The sequence below is a fragment of the Geotrypetes seraphini genome, chromosome 9, assembly GCF_902459505.1.
Source record: "Geotrypetes seraphini chromosome 9, aGeoSer1.1, whole genome shotgun sequence".
Taxonomy (NCBI): domain Eukaryota; kingdom Metazoa; phylum Chordata; class Amphibia; order Gymnophiona; family Dermophiidae; genus Geotrypetes; species Geotrypetes seraphini.
The window spans coordinates 170008842-170032911 of NC_047092.1; the positions used below are offsets into that span (position 1 = coordinate 170008842).

Consider the following 24070-nt stretch of genomic DNA (forward strand, 5'->3'; position numbering starts at 1 on the left):
CTGAAAACCCTACTAGGTTGAGTCCTCAAGAACCAAGGTTACCCATTCTTTTATTGGATCTAGAGCTGGGGAATAGAAGCATGAGGGATGAGAAAGTTAAACAAGTCATCAGTAATTTCTTTATGGTGCCCAAAATTGGAAAGTTGAGAAAAGATTAGAGTGAGAGTATGTTTGAGGAGAGTTGATGAAGTTTGACAGGATGATTTGGGTACTAATGGGACAAGCTACATCTCATCCACAAGATCTGGGCTCTATTATGGTTAGAGAGTGCTAGGGAATTGGAAGAGGAGAGCCGAAGTGCCTTAAGGCACCAAGGTAAGAATACACATCGATTTCTGCATATAGTCCAAACTCCTTTTACTGACCATAAAGAGTATTCACTCCGCAGCTCCTCAGTATCTCTCCTCTCTCATGTATCCCCATACCTCCCCTCCCCCCAGCACTCCACTTATCGGGTAAGTCTCTCTTATCTGTACCCTTCTCCTCTACAGCCAACTCCAGACTCCATCCCTTCTACTTTGCTGCACCGTGTGCTTGGAACAAACTGCCTGACTCAATATGTCAAATTTCATCTCTGGCACTCTTCAAATCCAGACTCAAAGCCCCCATCTATGAAGCTGCTTTCAATTGCAAAGTCCGACCCACCTGCTAAGCACCAATATCTGTCTTATCATTCCCTTTGTAATTCCCCCACCTGAGCACCGTGTACTGATACACTTTCTTTCCAGTTTGTCTATCTAGACTAGATTGTACGCTCTTTTGAGCGGGGACTGTCCCTTCTGTGTTTTGGCACTATTGAAATGATTAGTAGTAGCAGAATGAGGGGGGAGGGGAATTAGAAGAAGAGGTTATTAAGGGATCTGTTATAGAGGGACTTTGAGCTATCCAAAGGTCCAGACCACTCATAAGGTATGGGTCAGTAGTTGAATGCACAGGGTTTCTGTTGATAAAGAGCGACTGAGGGGAGGCGGGGCTTATAACTAAGTTTAGTGTTGTGTTAACTGACTACCCCTAAGAGTTTGGTGTATTATAATGTCTTTTAAATTCAATAAAAATACACAGAGAAAAAAAAAAGTTTGTTTGCTTGGTTTATTTATAATCCGCCTTATACAAGGCGAAGTACATCAACACAGTTTCAGATACTGCAAGCAACAGGGTGACAAACTACCGGTGCAGATAGTTGCCCTGCAGTGGTAACTTCAAGTTGATGACATATCTTCTGGCAAATTAAAAAAAAAAAAAAAAAAAAGCATCCACAAAGCCTATCATTTCCATATATTGACCTATTTCTGGGCGAAGGAGCTAGTCTCAGATTCCTATTTGTTCTAGGACCTAGAAACACTTTCATCCCCAAGGGCCATAACAAAACAGCTGCTCTTCCTAGTCATATCAATAGTAGAAACTGCTGAGGTGCTTCCAGATACCTCTGCACACTTCAAAGGTAGAGGCGAAGATCTTCCTACAGATCATCCTTTTGCAAATCTACTGCTTCAAGGATTGCCATCGTTCAAAAAGATACCCAAGGGACAAACTGCTTGTGGCGAGCTCAGTGCAGTAAGATTTTGTATGCCCTTTCCTTATTAACACCAAAATCATAAGCAACCGAACAGGGTTGAAACAGGTGGCCACGGCCCATCCATTATTTTGCCCCAAACAACATCAATAATAATTAGAGATCTTAGGGGCAAGTCTAGAAATTGGTTTCTTTGGCTCTTCCAAACCGCCCTGCCATCAATACAAAGACTTACACCTCTCCAACCCCACACCCAGCAAACTTTTGAAGTCATGCTAGCAGAATTCCTACAGTAGCAGATACTATCAGCTCCAGCTGGCAGGAAAATGTAATGGGCTGGTTAAATCCATCCATCCATCCAAAGGCATACTAATTTAATTTCCAAAGGAAGGATTGGGCCCACAAATTGAGAGGATGGATAAAGTACTAAAGCCTAGGATCCACTTTATTGAAAACAGACCTTGATCTAATAAAGATAAGGTCATTTTCAACAGGGTTTGAGTTGAAATGTACTAAATATATGCACATTTACCGTATATACTCGAATATAAGTTGATCCAAATATAGTTAATGCAAAGAAAATTTATGCCTACAAATTGCTTATGATATCCTACAAAATGGAGTTCTCTGAAAATCAACACACCTAACAAAGTCCCATCTTCTGATGTCAGATTACAATCTATCAACATCAAGACCTTCAGACTGCAGCCCTTCTGGAATCTTTCCATTAGCAAATGGAGATTTCCTCCTGCTTTGCCATTCCACGATAAATCCATTTCTTCCAGTTGAGGAATAAGACAAAGCGCCTTTCCTGCAATAAATCCCCAAGAAAAACTGCTTACAGATAAACCAAAATACAGCTTTCAAATTATGGGCATAAGAGCTTTACATGTAACAGAGCAATAGGTTTCCCTTATTGAAAAAGGGAAGCATTACCACATTCTTCCAGAATTTATAACACTGAAGGAGTCTTTTTATGAAATAGATGGTCACTTCTTGTTACAGGGTAGAGAATGACACGGTGACAAAATTCATCACCGTTCCCGTCCCCACGGATAACCGCAGGAAACCATCTTCATGTCATTCTTTAAGGAAAGAGGGAAGAATCAGAGTATGAATGGCCACAACCACTGACTCGCAAGCTTTGCTTTGAAGAATGCTGGTGTAGAAGGACTGAGGTTGAAACAGACACTACAGAATGGCAGTCTCTGGTATCCAGAGCAGATATTGTGATGTCATAATGCCTCATTCCACCAGTGCCTAAGAGCCAATCACATCAATGATGTCACAATGACTTCATTATCCTTGGCTCAAGAATCAGAGTATGAATGGCTACAACCACTGACCCGCAAGCTTTGCTTTGAAGAATGCTGGTGTAGAAGGACTGAGGATGAAATAGACACTAGAAAATGACATGGAATTATTTCCCACGGTTATCTGCGGGGACGGGAACGGTGATGAATTTTGTCATTCTCTATTACAGGGTTTCTTTATAACAAGGGGAGGTGGAGACAAGCAGTGAGATATTATGGATCCCCAAAAAACACTCGGATAAGCTTATTACCTATGGGTGATATGGTATATCCTTGAACAAAGATGAACACACCCGACACTCTTCTTGTATAGATTCATTGAAGTATGAAAAGTGCTCAGAACCTTTTTGGTAGAGACCACAAACGGGGTCATGCCCCAAAACATTCAGTCACAGCACTTAAATAAGCTTAAACTGTGAGATCACATCATTGATTTTTTTCATATAGATTTGCGAGAAGTATTTAGAAGCTATGTACATTAAAACTGATCTATATATAGAAAAAAAGTTAATGGAGTAATTTCGCAGTTTAAGCTTACTTAAGTGCTGTGACTAAACGTAAAAGGCACATTTTCGGGCATGACCCCTTTGTGGTCTCTTTACCAAAAAGGTTCTGAGCACTTTTCATACTTCAAATAAGCTATACAAGAAGCATGTCAGGTGTTTTCATCTTTGTTCAGCGAGATATTATGTTCATTATATTCCTTTTAAGATCAGGAATCGCATTAAATACACTGCACAACAATTTTTTGGTTAAGTCTTGATTCCTGAAAAGTTTTTGGTGATTATGACAGGTACCAACTTGGTATGCTCAAATATGGTTTTGGTTTTACTGCATCACGTAAGAACTATGAGAAATAGACATTTTTATGTTTACTGACAATAAAATATATAGTCAAGTTTACGTTTCGCACAAGCGACTAAATGAAACAGAATTAAAAGTGTTTTGCTCCCGAGTTTCTTTTATATTCAGTGTCTGGTGCATCACGTTGTAGCATCCAACAATAGTCGGCAAGCATTGACGGATTCCAATTGCCCTGGTATCGTTTCTCCATCGTAGCTATGTCTTGATGAAACCTTTCACCGTGCTCGTCACTCACAGCACCGAGATTTGCGGGGAAGAAGTCCAAGTGTGAATGGAGGAAATGAATCTTGAGTGACATATTGCACTTCATTCTCTTGTATGCTTTGAGAAGTTTGTCTACCAGCTGAATGTAGTTTGGGGCTCTGTAATTGCCCAGAAAATTGTCAACAACGTCTTTCAAGGCTTTCCAGCCAATTTTTTCCGGCCCAACTAACAGATCTTCAAATCGCTTGTCACTCATAACATGTCTGATCTGGGGGCCAACAAAAATACCCTCTTTGATCTTGGCATCAGTTATTCTTGGGAACATCTGTCTTAAATAACGAAAACCTTCCCCTTCCTTGTTCATTGCTTTCACAAAATTCTTCATGAGTCCCAGTTTAATGTGAAGAGGAGGCAAAAATATCTTTGTCGGGTCAACAAGCGATTCATGTGCTACATTTTTCTGTCCTGGAACTAACTTTTTACGGAGTGGCCAGTTCTTTCTAGAATAGTGCGACTCTCTGTCTCGGCTGTCCCATTCGCAGATGAAACAGCAGTACTTTGTATAGCCAAGCTGCAGTCCTAGTAACAGAGCAACGACTTTGAGGTCTCCACAGATATTCCAGTTATACCTGGTATACTGGACATACTTTAGTAACATTTCCATATTCTCATATGTTTCTTTCATATGTGCTGCATAGCCAACAGGTACTGAAGGATAAACGTTGCCATTGTGCAACAGAACAGCTTTCAGGCTTAACATTGACGAATCAATGAAAAGACGCCACTCTTCCGGGTTGTGATCACAACCAAAGACCGAGAACAATCCTTCAATGTCACAACAGAAACAGAGACTGTCGACTTGTGCAAAAAATTTGGTTATATCATGATGCCGGTCTCGAAACACAGAAATTTTCGTACCTGGTGATAGCAAACACCATTCCTGCAGTCTCGAACCTAGCAGCTCAGCTTTTGCTTTTGACAGACCCAAATCTCTGACCAAATCGTTCAATTCGGACTGTGTTATCAGATGTGGATCGCCTGATGAGGATGGTTCAAAATCCGGGTCAATGTCACTGTTAGAACCCTGCACTGCAGTTTCTTCATCTGGTTCGTCTAAGGTCCAATCCTCTGGTGGTTTCGGAACTGGAAGACTGTCATCATGTGGCATGGGTCTCATTGCTGAAGGCAGATTAGGATATTCAATTGACTTCTTGTTTTTGGCAGAGAAACCAGACACATTAGTCAAACAGAAATAACAGTCCGTCACATGGTCTTTCTGTTCTCGCCATATCATCGGAACAGCAAATGGCATCGTCTTTCGAGTACCTCTGAGCCAGGCTCTCAGACTAACAGCACATGTCGCACAGCAAATGTGAGGCGCCCATTGCTTGTCTTGATCACCTATTTTGCAGCCAAAATACAGATGATAGGCTTTCTTTACAAGGGCAGTCATCGAACGTCTCTGAGGCGTAAGTGTATATTCCCCACAGATATAGCAGAATGTGTCGCGGCTGTTACGACACCGACGAGACATATTGCCCGACACCAAAACGTCTATAGCATCAAGCTTACTTACTGTTATATTGCTACAGCTACTATACTACTATACTTTACTATACTGATACTATATACACACACGGACTATCTATATTAACCAAATGAGCAGGATCGGTGTATGGAAGCCACCATTATAGCATGGTGAGACAGCGCAAGCTCGTTCAGACCTGCCCAGACATGCCCAGGATGTCATCTTCCATAAAACAGCTTCCAACCTGGCTAGATTTTATGCATGGACATACCCAGGCGGCACAAACCGTTGTTGATAAGACACTTATGGGAGAAAAAATTGTTTGCATCCAAATATAAGAAAAAATCACGACAAAATTGAAGATTTCTCTGAAATGGTACGTGATGGGTAATTTTTGATGTAATATTCATGATCAGCACCCAAAATTCTATAAGAAACACCCAGCAGTGTTCAGGAAGCAAAAACTTTGTTGTGCAGTGATATCTGAAACTACTGTCACTTCAATGGCGATTCTATATTGGGTGCCTCCATTTAAATACCCAAGGGCATGTGATAGCAGCATGTTCTATTAATAAACCTAGGCACCTATATTCATTTATAGAACCTAGCATAATCCATTATAGACATGCCTAATAGATAGGTGGTCACATAGAGCTGAAGTAATAATAATAATAACTTAATTTTTCTATACCGCCATAGTCAAAGTGACTTCTAGGCGGTTCACATAGAAAGAAGGCTGGACAATCATCGAATTACAGAATGCAAGAAGAAGGATGTTACATAATAAATTGGAGAAACATGGGGAAAGAATACATGAGAGAAGAAGGATGTTACATAATACATTGGGGTTTTAAGGGGAAAGAATACCTGAGAGAAGTCATCTGATTAAGCAAGGAATTTGTCAAATAGAGCGGTTTTAATTGATTTTCGGAATGTGTTGTAGGTCTGTCTGGCTTTATTTATGTGGTTTCCCAGCCAGGATTGCTGTCTGTTTGCTTGGAACATGAAGGTTCTGTCTAGGAAGGATTGGTATTTGCAGCCTGTGATCTTTGGGTATGCAAAGATGTTTTTGTTTCTGGTTGTTCGTGTGGGGTTGTGTAGAGTGAAGTGTGTTTGTAGGTAGGAAGGTGCTAGGCCCCAGACTTGTTTGAAACAAATACATGCAAATTTGAACAGTATTCGCGCCTCCACTGGTAGCCAGTGCAATTTTTTGTAATAGGGGCTAATGTGGTCTGTAACAGAGTATTCTGTACGCTAGGTGAGCGCACACTTCTGTGTGTCTATGTTCCTTCCCTATAAATACCCCTCTTGCAAATATGCACTATGCAAGATAAGTGGGTATTTACAAAATAGTATTTAGGCTGAAAACAGGAATGTGCCTGGAGCCAGGGAGATCGGAGCAGGGAAATGACCCAAACCTATGGTCAATAGGGAATCACAGTTTGAAGATGAGTTACATCAGTGGCTCCCAACCCTGTCCTGGGGGACCACCAGCCAGTCGGATTTTGGGGATAACCCTAATGAATATGTATGAGAGAGATTTGCAGCATGCAAACCTGACTGGTTTGTGGTCCTCCAGGACAGGGTTGAGAACCACTGAGTTAAATCTCCAAACAAAAGCAGAGTGAGAATCAGTAAAGGGATGGGTGAAACGGACCTGCATTGAACAACAGCTGGCTAGGGAAAAGTGCAATGAAGAAGAGAGAGAGAGAAAGGACCCTAGCTTTTGATTTGTCCACATTACCTGCTCTGCTTCTGACATTTAGATACAAGCTGGTCACTCACTACCAGATGTATTTTGGTTTCCCTTTGCTGGATGAAGTGAAATTTGTTGCAAGTTATGAGCTGAGCACCCCCAGTCATTTTCAAAAGTTGGCTACTGAACCCCTGGATCCACCCAGAAATTGCCTTCTGGCTGCACCACTGCATTATGGATTATGCACCGATGATGCAGATAAAGATCTGCATGCTCTATCCAATCTGCCCAATGAGATAAACTGGAGCTGGGGTTTTCAGTCCAGTTTAGTTTTCAGGATATCCACAATTAATATGCACGAGAGAGATTTGGTACACACGACTGGAGAAAGTGCCGCTCAAGGGGCTTCTGGGATTATCCTCTGGGGAAACATGGATTACAGTGAATCACAGGGGTCCTGCCTTGCAGTGAAATACTATATTCTCCATTTAGGACACTTAGATCAACAGAACAGCATTTGCCGACTATCCCTTTTTAAAAGTAATAGGTATTGGGAGCTCTACTATTTTTTTGGTTATAGCACCCCAGCTCTGGAACAACCTACCAATTTACATACGTGATGAATCCTCACTAGAAAAATTCAAAAGCTCTTTAAAAAGTTTCTTGTATAAGGACGCATTTGAGACATAGATAGGATAATTCATTTAGCATTAATGCTTATGTTCTAATACCTAATTTCAATCAGACCTTATCTATAGGTTGAAATCTTCTTTACCTTCATGATTATTCTGTGTTACCCTCCAGATGTTCTTTCCCTAAATGTTTCTTTATTTTCTTTAAAGACTGTAGTTCATCCCCCCTCTCCTTTTGTATCGGTAATTATTTGTACGTAAATACTGTGGGCTCCTTTTACAAAGCCGCACTAGGGCCTTAATGCACGGAATAGCATGGGCTAGACGCTCACGCCTCCTTTTGAGCAGGCGGTAGATTTTCGGCTAGCGCGCACTTTAGCACACACTATTCCGGTGCTTGCGTTAAAAACACTAGCGCACCTTTGTTGTCTATTTGTATACAACTGTTTTATTTTTGTCTCCTATTTTTAAATTGTCATACGCATTGAAATATTTGACATTGCACGTACAACAAATTTTTAATAAACTTGATTTATTCATTTATTTACCCGTCCTCCCAAAGGAGCCCAGAACGGGTTATTCTTTGTGGATATCCTGAAAATTCAACTGGCTAGGTGTGTCCCTGGTAATAGAGCCACATGTTAAAAATATAAAATAAAACAGAGCACAATTTACTTGGTAATATCTTACCTTTCTGAAATGTATCGAACATTAAACTCTCAAGAACCGTGCTCCTGAATAAACCAGTTTCCTTCAGTTGTTTTTCCCATGAAAACGGATTATGTATTTATAAAAGTATTCCACAGTGAAGTAATCCCTGCCCTTCTGGTAAACAAATGTCTGGTTACTCAATGAGTAACTCCTGTTCCCCTTCCATTTACAATGGGAGGAGCCATTACCAGCTGTTCAACAGTCGTTACCTATAAATTTCTATATCAGGTCGCTGAGTACACAATTTTTCTTATTCAACCTGTTTAAATGCTCTACATCAGTGTTTCTCAACTCAGTCCTGGATAGCCACACTGAATTTGCATAAACTTGATCTGCATATACTGCCTCCATTATACGCAAATTTCTTTCATGCATATTCATTGTGGATATCTTGAAAACCTGACTGGCAAGGGGGTACTCCAGGACCGAGTTGAGAAACACTGCTCTACATCAGGGAAGGCAAACTGAAGTCAGGTCTGCTCCCTGGCACGGCCAAGTTCTGTAGGTCGCCCCAGTTCTTGTATGCAATATATGATCCACATTTCATAAATATTCATTGGCCAAAACTTGACAACCAGACAAGCTTCACAGCAATTGAGCTCACCATCTACACTTCTCCCTCCGTATTCGCGGTTTCAGCAATTGCGGTTTCGATTATTCACGGTTTTTAGCTTGCTGGCTCCTCCCCCTAAATTACATCAGCTTGCATAGAGAAATCGCTGATTCCAAGCGTTTATAGAGAAAATCGCTGATTCCCAGCACTTTCTTCATCATGTTGTGCCTCTCCTTCAGGAACAGGCCAGATCTCCCACCATGTTATTCGCGGTTTCACCATATTCATGATGGTTTTTAATAGAAAACAGCGAATAACATATGAAAAAGCTAGCCGCGGTTTTTCTGTATTTGCGGTTCTGATAATCCCCTATCACAACGAATACGGAGAGAGAAGTGTATATGCTTTGTCCAGGGAAATTTATTGTCTCTCTCCTGATAAACAGTCCCGGATGAAGGGCAAGAGCAAGCAGTTCCCGGAACAGCAAGATTCCATGAAAACAAGACAGGTGAAAAAAGATCAGACCCAGTTTCTCAGGGCCCCACAGTTATTTGAAATAGAAAGACTAGCACTGGCTACCTCTACTAGTACTATTTATCATTTCTATAGCGCTGAAAGGTGTACTCAGCGCTGTACATTTAATATTCAATAGAAGGTTCCTGCTCAGAAGAGCTACCTCTCCTGCCTGGTGTTTACATTAACGGATGAGGTCTCCCCACTCACAATCAAAAGTGGGGCACTTTATGTGTTATTTTCTGTGCTGTATATTAGGAGTCTTTCGTTTTGTTTTATAAAAACATTTTGGCCCGGATTCTCCATACGGCACCGATATCAACAGTTGCCAATCATCTGTCAGTCACATGACAGCGCCGTATACAGAATCGCACTTCTGGGAAAGATAGGCGCCGGAAATGTACGCCAGGATTTTCTAGGCCTACATTTCTGGCGCCTATCTTTGTCAAGAATCACGCTTACTTAAGTGTTGTAGGCTGCCTAATGCCACTTCCAGCATTAGCCACGCCCACAGTGACAAGGAGGCAGAATTCCGATGCCAATATTTTTAGGCACTGGTAGGCGCCTTAAAACTCAGTCAAAAACATTCTTTGAATGGCAGGGGGAGGGTGTCTGAGCTTGGGTGCCTTTATGTGCATTTTTGGTTATAGCACCTATTTGTCTTTATAATAAAATAACCTCAATGAACGTAAGTGCATGTTTATACCTGCCCCACGCTTCCTTTGTTGTTTTACTGTCTTCCTCTACTCCTATTCCAACCCACATATTAACTCATCCATTCCATGCAATTTGTAATTCTGTTTCCCATCCCAGCTTCCTGCTCTTCTTTAAAATTACCCTCCAGGTACAATGACTGGACCTCTTTTTCAGGGGCCCAAGAATGGAATGCACACTTCAAAGCCACCATTGTGCAAGAGGTTCACTCCTGGAGCCTGCTGCCCTAGCTTTCCACACATTGACAAATGCTACTGTATGTACGACTGGTGTCCCAGGTGCAAGCTGGCCAGGCAAAGACAACCTACTCCAGGAGTCACACCTAGGTCCCTTCTCCTTTTATTTCTTTATATTCCTCAGTTAGCATTTTCTACAGTAATTTCTATGGATTTTCTACAGTAATTTCTATGGATTCTTGGACAAGAAAGGTTTGGACAAGTTCCTGGAGGAAAAGTCTATAGTCTGTTATTGAGAAAGACATGGGGGAAGCCACTGCTTGCCCTGGATCGATAGCATGGAATGCTGCTACTCTTTGGGGTTCCGGAATCTTTTGTTACTTTTTGGGATTCCAGAATCTTGCTATTCTTTAGGATTCTGAATGGAATGTTGCTACTCTTTGGGTTTTTGCCAGGTATTAGAGACCTGGATTGGCCACCATGAGAACGGGCTACTGGGCTTGATGGACCATTGGTCTGACCCAGTAAAGCTATTCTTATGTTCTTTGTAAGCCTGAAATCCTATGAAATGTTTTTAACACCACGGATGTAAACACTGGACGTATTCTTACCTAAGGCATTAGTGTCATCGGCTGTCAGTCTGCAGTTATTTAGTCGAAGAATTTTTAATTTGCTAAGATGATGGAGCTCAACAGTCAGGAGACTCAAAGCACCTCCAATAAAGTCATTCCAAGAAACATCAAATTCCTCCACATCGGGCAGAAATGGTAACAAGCGAACTAGAAAACAATGAACCAAAGAAAACTAAATTTACACCCTAGCACTTTTCTCAGACATATTATTTGCTACCTGTGCATTTCATTTCTAGATCTGAATGTTATTTATTTCAGATCCAAAAATGGAATGCATTGATCATCTCTAATAACAAATGGCTCTAGGGTCAGTGGTTCTCAACCCCGTCCTGGGGACCTCCCAGCCAGTCGGGTTTTCAAGATGTCCCTAATGGATATGCATGAGAGAGATTTGCATACCTGTCATTTCCATTATAAGTAAATCTCTCTTATGCATATTCATTAGAGATATCTTGAAAACCTGACTGGCTGGGGGGTCCCCAGGACAGGGTTGAGAACAACTGCTCTAGGTCAATACCAATGTTCCCTCTAAGGTGGGGCTGGGTGTATGCAAATATTTTTTGGGGGGTGAGCAACAGGTTCTAAAACCAAGAAATTGTTAAAGACTTCCCTATTTGTGAGATTCTTCCTTTTTTGATCGTCTAAATGCAGGTAGCTAACAGACCCCCCCCCCCCTCTTTTATTAACGCGTAGCGCGGGTTTTAACGCCGGCAGCGGCGGTAGCTGCTCCTACGCTCACAGGAATTCTATGAACGTCGGAGCAGTTACCGCCACTGCCAGCGCTAAAACCCGCGTTACGCGTTAGTTGAAGATAAGATGATGGTTGCCCTTGAGGTTTTTATTTGATAATGTATTAATTGATAGATAATGTTTGTTACTTTTATGTATGTATTATCTGTTACCCGCTTAAGTTGATAAGTGGGATAGAAAATTTTTAAATAAATAAACAAAACTATTTATCATCCCAGTATTAGTAATGCATTTCTGTATTTAGCACAAAAAATAAAATCACATATGTGGTAACTGATTTCATTTAATGCCCCCCCCCCAAGGCAAGAATTAACTTACACAAACACCACATTAAACGCCATAGAGCTAACCACAAAGATACTTCTGATTGAGAGCACTTAGAGCACTGCCTCAATGACTTAGGGATCCTTTTACTAAGGTACGGTAAGTGCCAATACATGATTACTGCAGGAAAAAAGGGCTTTTAGTGCTGGGGCATTTCTGGGGCAAAGGGTGGGCATATTCTGCACTATCAATTAGTGCAGCTACATTGCCGCACACTAAGGGCTAGATCAGAGGTGGGCAATTCCGGTCCTCGAGGGCCGGAATCCAGTCAGGTTTTCAAGATTTCCTCAATGAATATGCATGAGATATATTTGCATGTACTGCTTTCAATGCATATTCATTGGGGAAATCCTGAAAACCCGACTGGATTCCGGCCCTCGAGGAATGGAGTTGCCCATCCTTGGGCTAGGTTCTGTCTAGGATGCCTATCAGGCGCTATTAGGCCTCTAATCAAGGACACTTAGCGATGCCTAACTTCAGAATCCATGCATAACTCTTTTTTTTTTAATTGGAATGGTAAATGACCGGAATATGCACGATCCCTCCTCTCCCCTCAGTATTTGAAGTAAAAAGACTTAAAATGGTCAAGAAATTTCACAATTGCTTGGACACTCTAGGTGCATAAGCTTATCAAAATCTGAATTCTTCCTTTTGTGTTTCCCTAGACCCCAGCAAATCAGGATATCAGTAGCCAGACCATTTGCAGCATTCATTTATGGTAAAAGGCATAGGGCCAACTTTCTCTACTATACTTTCAATGAAACTGTCTTCCATGGAGTCCTGCAGCACAACTGTTAATGGTGCTCTAGGTTCCAGCTAATAAAAAAATAAAAAAATAAAAATTACCAAAGTTCCGCTTGGAACTCTTAGGACACCTAGCGACCCCTACCTGAAAAGTAGGCATGGTTAGGGGCAGAAAATAGTGTGATAAACTTAGCTTTCACTAGGCGTGGGAGATATTTTATCTGGCCTAATTTACAGGCACCTATCTCTACGATGCCACTGGCAAAATTCAATAAGTGGTGCCTAGCGGTTGACTGACAACCGCATGGAACACTGCATACAATGTAGGCGTGCTTATAGAATCTTTCCCTAACTGAATAGCTCATGGCTAGCACATAAGCCCTTACTGCCTATATAATGGATAGCAGTAGGAGCTTACGTGCCAATGGCAAAATTAGCATGTGGTCATTAATACAGAAAATGGAAACGTCAGCCATTTTAATCCTGTGGTAAAACGGCCTTGGCATATGGGAATGACCACACTACAGCCACCTTTTACCGTAGTTTGGTAAAAGGGCCCCTTTATGATCAGAATACTAAAAGGGAATTTTTAAAAAACAATCCAGGAACGTAAATGCGCATGAGTCGAGACTCTTTCATTTTGAAAAGAAGCTCTGGAATGAGAGGGCATAGGATGAAGTTAAGAGGGGATAGGCTTGAGAGTAATCTAAGGAAATACTTCTTACAGAAAGGGTGGTGGATGCGTGGAACAGTCTCCCAGAAGAAGTGGTAGAGACAGAAACTGTCTGAATTCAAGAAGGCGTGGGATAGGCACGAGGGATCTCTCAGAGAGAGAGGAAGAGATAATAGTTATGAGGATGGGCCATTTGGCCTTTATCTGCCATCATGTTTCTATGTAAGAACTTTGAAGTCACAAATGATGAAATATTTTGACATCCAACAGAAAGAATGTAAAGATCTGGGTTTCCTATCACATTATAAACCTTAAAAATTTTGTGCTTTGTCACCCTCTGATCACCTTATCCAGCTCTCCCAGCTTTCCCTCCTTCCCCCTCTACCTTTCCCTGTGATACAGTCATTGGAAGGCTTTTATAATGTTTCACTTACATGTTCTGGTATTTGTTGTCTTTTGCTCATTTCTGACCCGAAGAACACGGTATTATTGTCTTTGAAAACTAGTCACAAAGGAGCCGATTCAAACAGCATTCGCCTAGAAAAATAGCAACTGCCATGTGTTCAATCACATCCAGGCGCCACTTAGAGAATCGAGGATACCGGCACCTAATGTAATGACGAACTTAAGCGCCAATAATGTAGGCCAGGGTTTTAAAGGCCTACATTTCCGGTTCCTATGTTCGTTGCAGAATCGCACCTAGCAGCACTTATTGACACCCAAGGCCAACTCCACCCCTAAACATGCCTACTTAGGTGTGCATCATCACTAAGCACTGCTAGGCGCTTAGGTGTTAGTCGCCAGTCCCAGGAAGCGCCTAGCGGCACCTACGTTTTTTTTAATTATTATTAGTTTTTTAATTGGCTTTTAATGGCATGATCAATTATTGTGCCACTTAGAACTGATTAAAACAATTACTTTAGGTGTCAGCAGGCATAATCTAGATGCCTGCTGTTGCCCAATTTTAGGCAGCCCTTACAGAATTTCCTTTGAGTTAAGTTTGTCCAATAAAAGGCTAAGAAGGCAAATTGAATGCTAGGCATAATCAAGAAGGGTATTGCAACCAGAACGAAAGAAGTTATCCTGCCGTTGTATCGGGCGATGGTGCGTCCGCATCTGGAGTACTGCGTCCAATATTGGTCGCCGTACCTTAAGAAGGATATGGCGATACTCGAGAGAGTTCAAAGGAGAGCAACACGTCTGAGAGATTGGAGAAACTGGGACTCTTTTCCCTTGAGGAGAGGAGACTTAGAGGGGATATGATAGAGACTTACAAGATCATGAAGGGCATAGAGAGAGTAGAGAGGGACAGATTCTTCAAACTTTCGAATAATAAAAGAACAAGAGGGCATTTAGAAAAGTTGAAAGGGGACAGATTCAAAACAAATGCTAGGAAGTTCTTTACCCAACGTGTGGTGGACACCTGGAATGCGCTTCCAGAGGATGTAATAGGGCAGAGTACAGTACTGGGGTTTAAGAAAGGATTAGACAATTTCCTGCTGGAAAAGGGGATTGAGGGGTATAGATAGAGGATTACTGCACAGGTCCTGGACCTGTTGGGCCGCCGCGTGAGCGAACTGCTGGGCACAATGGACCTCAGGTCTGACCCAGCAGAGGCATTGCTTATGTTCTTATGTTGTTTTTTTTCTATTTATTGCCTGCCAACTGCCTTAACCCTTTATTTGGCATTGTTGCTATTTTTCTATGGCTCTTATGGGAGATCAGCATCTTCAAATGCCTGTTAGCTCGACACTGTTGCTCTCATTCAACGTCAAGTTACCTAAAGCAGAGCCATTTCACCATCTGCCAATTCAAGGGTTAAAAGCGCTATCCAGTAAGAGACAGTTCCCGGCTTAGAACTGCGGGATTAAAGTTCTCTGTTCAGTAGTTCTATTTTCCCCACTAAAAACCGGACCAGTTCTCTTTTCAAGTGATTTTGGGTTTTCATTGCCATGCTGCTGTAATTCTAGCACTCTCGAGCAAAGATGGGGAAATAGGGTATACTTTTTGATGATTTATGGCAATAACAAATTAAATTACATAGAAATAGACGGCAGATAAGGGCCACGGCCCATCCAGTCTGCCCACCCTAATGACCCTCCCCTATCTTTCCTCTGTGAATAGATCCCACGTGTTGATCCCATTTGGCCTTAAAATCAGGCACGCTGCTGGCCTCAATCACCTGAAGTGGAAGATTATTCCAGCGATCAACCACCCTCTCAGTGAAAAAGAATTTCCTGGTGTCACCGCGCAGTTTCCCGCCCCTGATTTTCCATGGGTGCCCTCTTGTTGCCGTGGGACCCTCCGCCTCGATACTGCCCGTGAGATACTTGAACGTCTCGATCATGTCTCCCCTCTCTCTGCGCTCCTCAAGCGAGTATAGCTGTAATTTATCTAGCCGTTCTTCGTACGGGAGATCCTTGAGTCCCGAGATCATCCGGGTGGCCATTCTCTGGACCGACTCCAGTCTCAGCACATCCTTGCGATAATGCGGCCTCCAGAATTGCACACAGTATTCCAGGTGGGGCCTCACCATGGATCTATACAATGGCATAATGATTTCAGGCTTACGGCTGACGAAACCCCTGTGTATGCAACCCATAATTTGTCTTGCCTTGGATGAAGCATGCTCCACTTAGGGACAGCAATCACCGCTAGAACTCTGCAATGTATAATTTACAATACAAGAGGCCAAGAAGTGACCAAGATGCTGCTCCCTTAGTAAAGCCTCAAAGTTCTTCTTAGGTGGTAGGCAGCATTATGAAAGGAGCCAAAGTGTAAGTTATGGCAATTATAGTATTACATAACTGAAGACTAGGGAAGCTTGCTGATCCAGCAGTACCTAGGCATTGACAGAGGGATGAGAGATACATCATTCAGATCTGACTCATCACTGCCCCTCACATCTTTACACCTAGAAAGAGGATATCCTAATGGACAAACATTCCATCATGCAATGCTTGGGTCTTGTGCAGCCGTCAGCATTAGACACCTTCCTTCATGGTCTCATTATCTTTATTCATTTTCCTGTTTCCCAACTTTTGGGCACGAAAGCTGGAGATATTGAAAGCCACTAGGAAATGCCTCAAGGAAGAGCTATATTAAGGAAGGGTTGAGATGAGAATTTAGAGATGATCAGTTCCCATGCATACTGTCCACGATTCTCTCTGGGGAATTTTTATACACAGACTCCCCTAAACATTTTCCAGCAGAAACATTATGGGAGAAAGCCCTGGAGGCTCATTTTCAAAGCACTTAGGCACACAAAGTACCATAGGTTTCTATGGTACTATGTTAGGGGTGGGGAACAAGGGGCGGAATCCAGTCGGGTTTTCAGGAATTCCCCAATGAATATGCATGAGATCTAGTTACATACATATAATGGAGACAGTGCATGCAGATAGATCTCATGCACATTCATTGCAGAAATCCTGAAAACCCAACTCAATTACGCCCCTCGTTTCCCACCCCTAGTCCAAGTGCTTTTAAAATGATTTAAACACAATACAGAAACACACAGCTCTCCAAAAATAAAACAAAACTGTATTGTAGTTTACCATACCACTTTATAACTTTGTGAAGTACAAAGTAGGCATACCTAGCTCCATTATATCTGTTGCAGTCAACCCACAGTTATTTAGGTTCACACATCTGGCGTTAGGCTTCTTGCCAAACCTCTGATAGAAGTGTTTAACTTTTTTCCATTCAGATGATTCAGGACCAGAAGGCTCAGACCGCCCTGTATCAAAATACTCAAACATTTTAACAAACATTGAGCATCGGGTTATATGAAATACTATAATACTGTACATCCAAGATGCTGAGTGTAAATAAAATGGTACAGTGGTGCCTCACACAACGAACTTAATTCGTTCCAGGAGCAAGTTTGTTATGCGAAAAGTTCGTTATGTGAAACGCGTTTTCCCATAACAATACATGTTAAAAAAAATAATTCGTTCTGTAGCATAAAATATGCTAAGATGACATAAAAAAAGATAAATTGTTGGTTATTATTTTTATTTAGATACATCTAACAACATAATTGTTTTTTAAAACAACACACATTTTTTAAATTTAAAGACAGACTAAGTAGAGTCTAATTTTACAGTGAGAGAGGGCAGAGTCTCAGCGGCAAAAACTGGGACTTAACTGTTCATTTTTTTTTTTTTTTCTAGCATCGGGGAAGCGGCGAGAGTAGCTCCGCCCCCCCAACGCATCAGCAGTAGGCGCCGGGCCCCTGCGAGCCGACGGTCCGCCACTGCACAGGGAGCCAGGCGGAGAGAGGGCAGTTAAGCGCAGTGCCTGCGCGGAAGGATGCAGCTCGGGCGACTTTGTTGTGTGAAACGAAGTTCGTTGTAGGAAGCAAGACATGAAGTTCGTTGTGCGCAGCGTTCGCTGTGCGAGGCGTTCGTTATGCGAGGCACCACTGTATTTTATATTTGCCAATAGAAAACATCTAAGTGATTGTTGGCTCTTTGATAAACGCTTCTTTAGTGAGATCTTAGCATATCAGGCAGCATTATGGGATAAACAAATGAGTATGTATCTTTCTATCTCTGAAAAGGTATGACGGGATATAAATAAAGCTATTATTATTATTACTTCTTATTTAGCATTTAAAAAACTTATGAAGGCTGATCTATATGGTAAATATTTCAATTAATTGTGTTTATACCGTATATACTTGTATTTTAATTTTTAACTGCACAGAACCGTGAGGTGGCTGCGGTATATAAGAAATTTTGGTACGTTATGGTAGGACCAGAAAATATTTCTTCACCGAAAGGGTGGTTGATCGCTGGAATAATCTTCCACAACAGGTAATTGAGGCCAGCAGCGTGCCAGATTTTAAGAAAAGATGGGATTGGCATGTGGGATCTCTTCATGGAGGTAGTTAGGGGGTGGGCCATTAGTGTGGGCAGACTAGATGGGCCGTGGCCCTTTTCTGCCGTCATGTTCTATGTTTCTATGACCTCCTCTTGAAAATGACAGTAAGTTACCTGCTTCAGACACATCCTGATGGTAACAATTTGCTATGGAGTTCTTGTCGTCACTAATTTTTGAATCGGTTGTCTCCTCAGTTTTAGATTCGTCTTCCCCTGGGCCCTTGTATAATTGAGCTACCGACGAGTGGTCCTGTTGTCTCAAAGAAGTCTTCTTTTGGATCTGGTTTAGAATCAAAGCAAACGGGGACCGTTTCAAGAAGCCATCCTTGTTCCTCTTCTGTGAGCCCTGTGATCCTTATGAAAGAAAGAAGAGCCCTCTGTGGGTTACAATAAACTTGAAAACTACAGTGCCCAAAACATTAGATTCACAAAGGGCCCGCTATTCAAAAAAAGCTGAGCTCCTAAATCTAAGAGCATTAAGGGGCCTTTTACTAGAGCTTGGCACATGCTAACGAACATTAATGTGTGCTCAGTGACACACGGCCAAATTTGCACACATAATTTTTAGCGCTTTGTATAGAATACAGGGGCTCTGTGTAAACCATGAGTACATGTCAATTCCCATGATAGCTGATAAGCACAGTTTACATACAACTCGCCACCTACCCCCAGATTTATATGGTGCCCAAATTCGTGCATTCACAAATTAACTGAATAACAAGCTCAGAAACATAAATAATTGATGTTAATTGGTACCCTTTGAATATTTCACACGCATCTGGCTGTGTGTTTTATAACACTAGACACCTACTTCTTATAGCATGTATCTCAAAAGGGGGCATGACCAGGGGGCATGGTAGGAATATTCTGAAAAGCTGTACGCAGTTAGAATACTGGATCAGTACACCTAACTTTCAGAAGGGTGTAAGTCTGGTGCCCAAAATTGGTACTAAGCACTCTTCTATGAAGGGCACATGCTTACGTATTATTTTTAAGACACTAATATTGGTATTCAAAGTCGTCTACCATGAGATCAACACCAGCATGACCTTCGACAACACTTTGACCTTGCGGTTTCGAACCTTTCTCAGGGTTCGAAGAGGGGGATGAGAAGGAAGGGAGAGAGAGAGTGAGAGTCCTGTACAGGTGACAGGTGAAGAGCCTCCCCTGAAAATCCCCTAACATATTAGGCCAATAAACACAACTAAAGGCCTAAGATGGCTGCGAATGCTCTGACTAAAACTGTCAAGCCTTTGCACAATCTATGCTTGCTGAAATCAGCAAGCCAAGCGGTAAATGAGCGAGTGAAACGAAACTTATTCTTTTACATGACAACTGGTGTCACATCTGCAGTAATGCCAGGGAAGTGGATCTAAGAAGGATGAGAACATGTCTTAACCAAGAATATAAAAATACATTATTTTGCAAGAATACCTTGTGACAAACAGAAACAGTTCATTTTAACTTCACTTTAGTTAAAAGGCCCTCAAGCTTTCAGTTAAATAAAAGTTAAAATGTAGGTCTGCCGTTCATTTGTCTAGATACAGATTAGTTACTTAGGACCTTAGCACCCCAAAAAAATTCAGCTTCGACTAGAATGATGCTTAATGCGATTCTAGAAGTTGCACGTACCTTTTATAGAATCACACTAAACACTTGTGCATTGCATAACTTATAGGCACTCCCATTGAGGTCAGCTAAAACCAGACCTAATTGCCTGCACCTAAGTTGTACACAGATCAGGCATATTCTATAACAATGTGCACAGCTTTTAGGACCCCCCCCCCCCCATGATCTGCCCATTCCCAATTTTCAAATTCACGCACTAAAATTTGCACATACTTTTTATAGAATCGATTTTTCCAAGTTGTGCGCGTAACTTTTAATTATTGGCGTTGATTTGGCCAATTTGTCAATTATGTTGTACACGCAAATCAACTGTGCACAATTTGTGTGCACAGCTTGAGACACCATATACAGAATTTGGGGGGATTAATGCTGAAAATCAGTGCTAAACTCCTAACTTTTTCCCCACCCAAAAATCAACCTCAAGAAATTAAAACAAATTTAGGCCCTTGGCCCTAGAAAGAGGCCAATTTAGGAACCTATAGGAACTCTCAACAGCATGAACCCTTTCAATATCAGGCTTAAATGGCTCAATTCTATATAAGGCGCTGCTCGGCATGATTGTCAATTAACCGCTCCGCGCCATTTGTAGAATTGTGCCTAACTTGACATAAGCACTGGTAGGTGCCATAATGTTAGGTGCTGGTATATTAGACCAAGGGTTTCTTGGCCTAACATCGATGCCTACCAGCGCCTAGGGCAATCCACAACCAAACTCCTCCCCTACGCGTGCCTACTTTTGGGGTAGGCGCTTCAATGTAGACTCCTACCTGAAAATTAAATTTTTTAAATTGGTTTTTAATGGTGCTGTTCAATTAACAGCACTGATTGAACCAATTACAAAAATTAACTTAGACGCCTAGATCGGCGCACCTAACAGTACGCACTTTTTATAGAATCAGGGCTAAAATGTCTAATTCCTGTGTAACTTTAGACAAGTGCTCAGCCTATGCAATGATTTAAGAACTAAACACAAAACAATATGTAGGTATATTAACATTTCTTTACAATAAATATAGACGATCCGGATCTGGGGGGCTGATTCACAACGCATCCTCATGCAAATGAGGACGCTCAGAATCATGCTCCCAACCAACTGCAGGGATCGCTAAATAGCGATCCCCACGCATATGCGGACCATCTCTAGATAGTCTGCGCATGCTTACAGAGCAGCGACCTATTATTTTTTATTTTTTACTTTTATTTTTCTTCACGAGCCTGTGGTTTCAATCTGCTTTAAACCCGTGGGTTAAAACCATGGGCTCACAGTGCAGGGAAAGGCAGAAGAGTCAGGGTGGTGAGAAAAGAAGATTCGGGGCGGCAGGAGAGATTCAGAGCAGAGAGCAGGGCAGCAGGAGAGCTTCGGGGCAGAGAGCAGGGCGGCGAAAGGAGAGTCGGGGCAGGAGAATTCAGGCAGAAAGCAGGAGATGCAATTGGAAAGCAGTGAGCGACTGATCCTCAGCAGTCACTTCTTTTGTTGATCGGCCAGCCCAGTCGGTGTTCCAGATTTGTTTAGTGAATCGCTGCCTGCCTACATTTGAATGTCGTCCCCCTCATTTGCATGCGCAGATCGGAGGATGATCGGGACACAGGTTAGTGAATCGGGTTGGAGGAAAATCGGGTCGCTAAGTGGTTGGGACTTGATCGGTGGGCTTAGTGAATCTAGCTCATTATCAAACTAGAAAATATACAGAGAACAGCAACCAAAAAGAGAGAGGGGATGGAACAGCTAAGAAGATAAAGATAAGCAATACTCTTGTCAGACTAACATCCTGTCCCCAGCAGCGATTAATCCAGGCCACAAGTGCCTGGCAAGATCTCAAACAATAGAATCTATTCCTTATTGCTCACACAGATTACCAGTAGCCTTCCTAAATTTACATGGCTATATAACAGTTTAAGGACATTTCCATCAGGAACTTGAAAACCCTTTTCAAATCCAGCTATGCCAATTGCATTATCCACATCTTCAAGCAACGAATTTCATAGTTGGTCTTCTAGGTGGCAAAAATAGTTTTGATACAGATATATCTGGATACAGCTTTGATACAGACATTAAAATTAATCTGCAAACAAACATTTTCTAGAGAGGGTAAGGGAGTAGAACTAGAGGGTATGCATTGAGGTTGCAGTGAGGCCAGTTTAGGAATAATGTCAAGAAGTACCTTTTCATAGAGAGGGTGGTAGATGTCCTGAAGAGAGAATGACATGGTGAAAAAATTCATCATCGTTCCTGTCCCCACGAGAAACCATCTCCGTGTCATTCTTGAAGGAGAGAGGGAAGAATCAGAGTATTAATGGGCCCAGCCACTGACCCTCAAGCCTTGCACTGAAGAATGCTGGTGCAGAAGGACTGAGGTTGAGATAGACTAAAGAATGACAGTCTCTGCTATTCAGAGCAGATATTGTGAGGTCATAAAGCCTCATTCCACCAATGACTAAGAGCCAACCTCATCAGTGATGTCACAATGGCTTCATTATCCTATACTTGGCTCACATAAGAATCAGGGTATGAATAGACACAATTACTGACCCTCAAGCCTTACATTGAAGAATGCTGGTGTAGAAGGACTGAGGTCACAAGTACCTGGCAGAAACCCAAAGAGTAGCAACATTCCAGAGCTGAGATTGTGATGTCATAATGCCTCATTCCACCAATGCCTAAGAGCCAACCTCATCAGTGATGTTACAATGGCATCATTATCCTATACTTGGCTCACATAAGAATCAGAGTGTGTGAATGGGTCCAGGCACTGACCCTCAAGCCTTGCATTGTAGAAGGACAGAGGTTGAGATAGACACTAAAGGATGACACGGGATTGTTTCCTTTGGTTATCAATGGGGACAAGAACGGTAATGAATTTTATCACTGTGTCATTCTCAAGTCCTGAATTCCTTCCAGTGGGAGTTGTTAGAAGTAGAGCCCTATTATTTTAGAGCTTTAATCAATTCTAGGTATAAAAACTATTATTTGGATAATCCTGAATAGATCCCTATACTATCAAATAAATAAACGCACCAGATAAAATAAATCAGGGGGAAAAGATAAGCAAGGTGAACTGACAAACATGATGGAAACCCCCCCCCAACATAGACACAAAGGCCTCGATGTGCTCAGCCTACCTACTGTGCCTTTAACAATCAACGCTAAACCAGATCTAACTGGTTTAGCGTCAAAGTATTTCAGCTACCGATGCCCAAAATGGCTAATCGCAGTCTTTTCCATTATTTGTAGCAGCCTCCGATAATCTTATGTAAACGGATTACAACGAGTATTAAAATGAGAACTCAACCGATGCCCAGACGATGCACAAAATGAAGCGCCAGCCTTTAATGATCCAAAATTAACAACAGCTCAGGAGTTGCTGGTGGCATTGAAATGTGTGTGTTAGAAGCGTATATCAGCAGGTCTGGGCAGCTGATTGCATTTGGAAGTTCATAAAAATACTTTTTATGGGATTGGGGATGCACATGTGTTAAAGGCGTATCTCATGTGCATTCGTTAAAAGCATATTCCAGCTGGTCTGGAGCAGCCCATTGCATATGTCCCGCCAAAGCAGTGTAGGGAAAAAAAGCATATATTTATTTATTTATATTCTGCATATCCTATAATTCTATGCGGATTACAAATTATTCAGGTACTATTTGCATGGTTTGTTGTTAGCTCTCCGCCCCTCCTCTCTTATGAGGTGCGCTACAAAAAAGCGCACTTAAAATTGATGCTCATGCATCGCTGCAACGTAGCTATGCTTTGCACGTGTCAGTGACTTTCTCCTACGACTGATCAGATGGAATTACAGCGAACATCCGTGAAACTCATTTGCATGCAAAGTTGTTTGAACATTGATCGCACCACAGCAACCCACAGGATTTTAACAGCAATTTTAGAACATCAGGGCCAAAATAAATATCAAACGTTATGGACAAGAAGGGAAGACAGTGGGAGAGATAAGAAAAGAAGAAATGGCCAAAAAGGAATAACATTGGTAGATAAGAGCTAGAGAATGACACAGGGAAA

At 41.9% G+C, this 24070-nt stretch overlaps 1 protein-coding gene across 4 annotated transcripts in view; it reads right to left on the reverse strand.

Annotated features, from left to right (window-relative positions):
- LRRC31 (leucine rich repeat containing 31) overlaps positions 1-24070 on the reverse strand; it is a 42443-nt gene that overhangs the window by 16167 nt on the left and 2206 nt on the right. Inside the window, exons 2-5 of one of the 4 annotated variants that reach the window (XM_033959682.1) lie at positions 18541-18780; positions 17139-17279; positions 11029-11196; positions 2157-2324 (exon numbers count right to left, since the gene is read on the reverse strand). In XM_033959682.1, the coding sequence (XP_033815573.1) occupies positions 2157-2324; positions 11029-11196; positions 17139-17279; positions 18541-18780 (717 nt within the window). The remainder of the gene's footprint in view (positions 1-2156; positions 2325-11028; positions 11197-17138; positions 17280-18540; positions 18781-24070) is intronic. The other 3 variants (XM_033959685.1, XM_033959683.1, XM_033959684.1) reach the window with 3 other exon arrangements.